This window comes from Carlito syrichta, unplaced genomic scaffold, assembly GCF_000164805.1.
Source record: "Carlito syrichta isolate Samal-C Ts95f unplaced genomic scaffold, Tarsius_syrichta-2.0.1 Scaffold309475, whole genome shotgun sequence".
NCBI lineage: Eukaryota > Metazoa > Chordata > Mammalia > Primates > Tarsiidae > Carlito > Carlito syrichta.
The window spans coordinates 273,968-278,570 of NW_007253571.1; the positions used below are offsets into that span (position 1 = coordinate 273,968).

The 4,603-nt window shown below is 40.4% G+C and overlaps 1 protein-coding gene across 1 annotated transcript in view; it reads left to right on the top strand.

The window, feature by feature from the left end:
• LOC103269747 (zinc finger protein 28 homolog) overlaps positions 1-4,603 on the top strand; it is an 87,864-nt gene that overhangs the window by 80,711 nt on the left and 2,550 nt on the right. The window contains exon 5 of the mRNA XM_021717219.1: positions 2,202-2,297. Coding sequence (XP_021572894.1) covers positions 2,202-2,297 — 96 coding nt within the window. The remainder of the gene's footprint in view (positions 1-2,201; positions 2,298-4,603) is intronic.

The following is a 4,603-nucleotide window of genomic DNA, read 5'->3' on the forward strand; positions in this document are numbered from 1 at the left end:
AGACCTCATCTCTACAATAAATCAAAAAATCAGCCAGGTGTGGTAGCGCATGCCTATAATTCCAGCTACTTGGAAGACTGAGGTGGAAGGATCGCCGGAGCCCAGCAAGTCGAGGCTGCGGTGCCACTCCAGTCTGGGCGACAGAGTGAGACTCCAACTCAAAAAAATAAAAATAAGCTGTGATTATGCCACGGCACCCTAACCTGGATAAGAATGAGATACCAACTGAAAAAAAAAGTGCAGAGCCTAAGGCTATATCCATGTATTCTGAATCAGAATTTGAATTTTAACAAGATATTCAATTCATTGTTGTAGAAATTAAAACTTGCTGAGGACCTTCTGACTCACTAGGAGTTTTGCTTCTGAGCAGTGTATGTAACGTATACTGTGTGATGTAAACATAGCAATTAAAAATGTACATAAGCCAGGCTCAGTGGCTCAGCCTGTAATCCCAGTGCTTTGGGAGACTGAGGTGAGTGAATTGCCTGAGCCCACGGATTCAAGACCCGCCTGGGCAATGTGACGAGACTTCATCTCTACAATAAAATAAAAAATTAGCCGGGCATGGTAGCACACACCTGTAGTTCCAGCTACTTGGAAGGTTAAGGTGGAAGGATTGCCAGAGCCCAGCAGGTCAAGCCTGAGGTGGCTAGGAGTATAGCATTGCACTCCATTCTGGGTGACAGAGTGAGAGTCTAACTCAAAAAAAAATGTACATGCCTGTGTTGGTGTCCAAATTTATGCTGTATCACTCACAAAAATAGAGTGTCTACACTGCCTGAGTGGATTTAATTTCATCCTTTTTCCCCACACTTAATGCTTTAGAGGATATTTCTGTGTCACAAATTTTCTTATTGCATAATAATAGTTGTCTTGTCAGCTGGACCCTGTTCTCTTCACTCTTGTTTTACCTAGAGGCCCTGGTGACTTGGTAAATATGTCTTTTTGTTGTTTTCAGGGGCTGTTGTCATTCAAGGATGTGGCCATAGAATTCTCTCCAGAGGAATGGGAATGCCTAGACTCCACTCAGCGAATATTGTACAGAACTGTGATGTTAGAGAACCATAGAAACCTGGTTTTTCTAGGTGAGGAAACTTTCTTTTATTTGTTTATTTATTTATTTTGAGTTGGAGTCTCACACTGTCACCCAGACTGGAGTGCAGTGGCTGCTCCTGGACACTGCAGCCTCGACCTGTTGGGATCCAGTGATCCTTCCACCTCAGCCTTCCAAGTAGCTGGAACTACAGGTGCGTGCTACCATGCCCGGCTAATTTTTTGATTTTACTATAGAGATGAGGTCTCACCAAGTTGCCCAGGTGGGTCTCGAACCCAAGGGCCCAGGCAATCCACTCACCTCAGCCTCCCAAAAGCATGGGATTACAGACTGAGACACCAAGCCCAACAGTGAGAAAACTTTCAAAACACAATCCCTATTTCATACTAAGGATTTTATGTCCTTCCTTTAAAGAATGTTTTCTGGGGATTTCTGCTTTGCATGAACGAATTTCAGATTCCTGCTGTCAACGAAAAGTTGATAAGCTGTCAGCATAGAAAATAAAAAATTAATGACGTTTCATTTTGACATGAAGCCTTCTCCATTTTAAATTCACCAGTGTCCTTCTAATTATATTATTGGTAAGTTCAGAAATTTAGTGGCATAGATATCATTGCCCACAGCTCAATCCAATGGCTGTTATAAGTTATTGACTCACTAGTAGTGAACTAAGAACTCACAAATTTAAGGCCAGCAATGGTGGCTCATCCATGTAATACCAGCACTTAGGTGGCTGAGTTGAGAGGACTGCCAGAGCCCATGGGTTCAAGAACAGCCTGGACAACTTGGCAAGTCCCCATCTCTACATGAAATCAAAAAATTACCTGGGAGTGATAACGCACACCTGTAGTTTAGGTTACTTGGTAGGCTGAGGGAGAAGAATTACCTGAGCCCAACAGGTGAGCACTGGGGTGGCCATGAGCTTTCCACTGCACTCCAGCCTGGGTGATAGAGTGAGACTCCAACTTAGAATAAAAAGAAACCCATAAATTGAATGTTCTATTTAAATGTTCTAAATGTTTTATTGCAAAACTGTTGGGATTAATTTTCTATAATCTTGTATAATGTGTTCCCTACTGATCACAATACTAGATTTGTAATCGAAGAACTCCATCAAGAGTCATGTTACTTTTTTCCAATTAAAAAGGGCTTGCTGTCTCTAAGCCAGACCTCATCATGTGTCTGGAGCAAAGGAAAGAGTCCTGGAATGTGAAGAGACATGGCACATTACCCAAACTTCCAGGTAAGTGGGAGTGAATGAAGCAGATGACACAGGTTGAGGAATCAGACCTGGAGATGTGGTTTGGTAAGGTGGTCTCCTCCAATGGAAATGGTTTCTTAGAAGTCTGGGATTCTTTCTCTTGCTGTCACAAAGAGACAGATGTTATTCCATGTTTTAAAATTCTCTAAAAACTCTGCTTCTTCAATGATCCTTCAAGTTTATAGAGGAAATCAAATTCCATTTAATGGTTTGTTAGGAACTGCATGATCTGACTACCTTTCTGATGCTTTGGAGACATGCAAATATTTGCTTATTTATTTGAAAATCAATGGTAAACCATTTTTTATGTTTTCTTTTGCATCATGGTTGGAAGTATGTGAGCAATGATTTCATCATCTGTTTGAGAAATTTTAAGAACACTCCGGACACATGTTACATGTTTTGTAATTTATGATTTTCTATACTAGGGATATTTCCAATGGTTATATTTAAATTCATACTCCATAGTTCTACCTGAATACAAATCATCTCTTTTGATAGAAGAAATTCTTTTATTTTACTTAAATTTTATTTTATTTATTTATTTATTTTTTGAGTTAGAGTCTCACTCTGTCACCCAGACTGGAGTGTAGTGGCTGCTCCCAGCCACCGCAGCCTCAACCTGCTGGGCTCTGGAGATCCTTCTGCCTCAGCCTTCCAAGTAGCTGGAACTACAGGCGTGTGCCACCACTCCTGACTCATTTTAGTTTATTGTAGAGATGAGGTCTCACCAAGTTGCCCAGGTGGGTCTCGAACCCATGGGCTCAGGCAATCCACTCACCTCAGCCTCCCAAAGCGCAGGATTACAGGCTGAGCCACTGAGCCCGGCTTAAATTTTATTTTTATAGTATAATGTGAACCTGGTGGTTTTTCTTTATATTCAAATATTTAAGTATAGTATATCATGTGGAGGATTGGTAAACATATATTAAGCTCCTACATGTTACCTTTTGTCTTAATAACTCTTATTTTATAATTTTCTTTGGTATGAAGCTTTGTACTAGCTCATATATGCATATTCTCAAACACATATTTACACATGTTTATGTGTGATTAGCATATGATGTTTAATACAAAAATAAAAATTTATAACCATATGTTGTAAGTAATGTAATAATTTGATATGCCTATACAGTGTGAAATGATGATTACAATTATATTAATGAACATATCAACCATCTTACATAGTTGCCATTTTTATGTTTTTTTAAGGAGAACACATAATGTCTTCTATTTTAGCAAATTTTCTAACCATACGAGACATCATTATTAATGATAAGCCACTATGGTACACATTCATTCCCTGAAACTCAGTTATAACTCAAATTTTGTAACCATTGAAAAACATCTCCATTTTATCACCTTCAGGCCCTGGTGACCACGCTGTACTTTCTTCCTCTATGAGTACAAAGTTTTTTCATTCCACAGGAGTGATATCATATAGGATTTTTTTTTCCCAAGTTGGAGGCTCACTCCGTCACTTGGGCTGCAGTGCAGTGGCATGCCAATGACCACCACAGTTTCCTTGCTAGGCTCAGGTGATCCTTCCTTATCAATCTTGCATGTAACTGTAACTACAAGTGTCGGCTGCCATGCCAAGTTTATTTTTGTATTTGTCATAGACCCAAGCTTTCACCAAGGTACCCAGAGTGGTCTTGAACCCCTGAGCTCAGGCAATCTTCTCACCTCAGTCTCACAATGTATTGAGAATACAGACTTGAGCCACTCTACCCATTCTCATGCAGTATTGTGTGTGTGTGTGGCTGGCTCACTTCAGTTAGCATAATGTCTTACAATGTCATCCATAAGGTTGAAATTGCAGAATGCTTTAAAAATTTTTTGGTTGAATCATATGCTATTGTGTATATATACGTGTGTGTGTGTCTGTGTTCTTTCTTTTTTTTTTTGAGTTGGAGTCTTACTCTGTCACCCAGACTGGAGTGCAGTGGCCACTTCTGGCCACTGCAGCCTCACTCTACTGGGCTCCTGTGATCCTTCCACCTCAGCCTTCCAAGTAACTGGAACTATAGGCACACGTTACCATGTCTGGCAATTTTTTTTTTTTTAATGTAGAGACTTGCCAAGTTGCCCAGGCAGGTCTCAAACCTGTGGGCTTAGGCAATCCACTCACCTCTGCCTCCTAATGGGCTGGGATTACAGGCTGAGCCACCAAACCTGGCTCATTATTTTCTTTTCTTTTGTTTTTCCCTTTTTTTTTTTTTTTTTTTTAGTTGGAGTCTTACTCTGTCGCCCAGACTGGAGTGCAGTGGCCACTTCCAGCCACCACA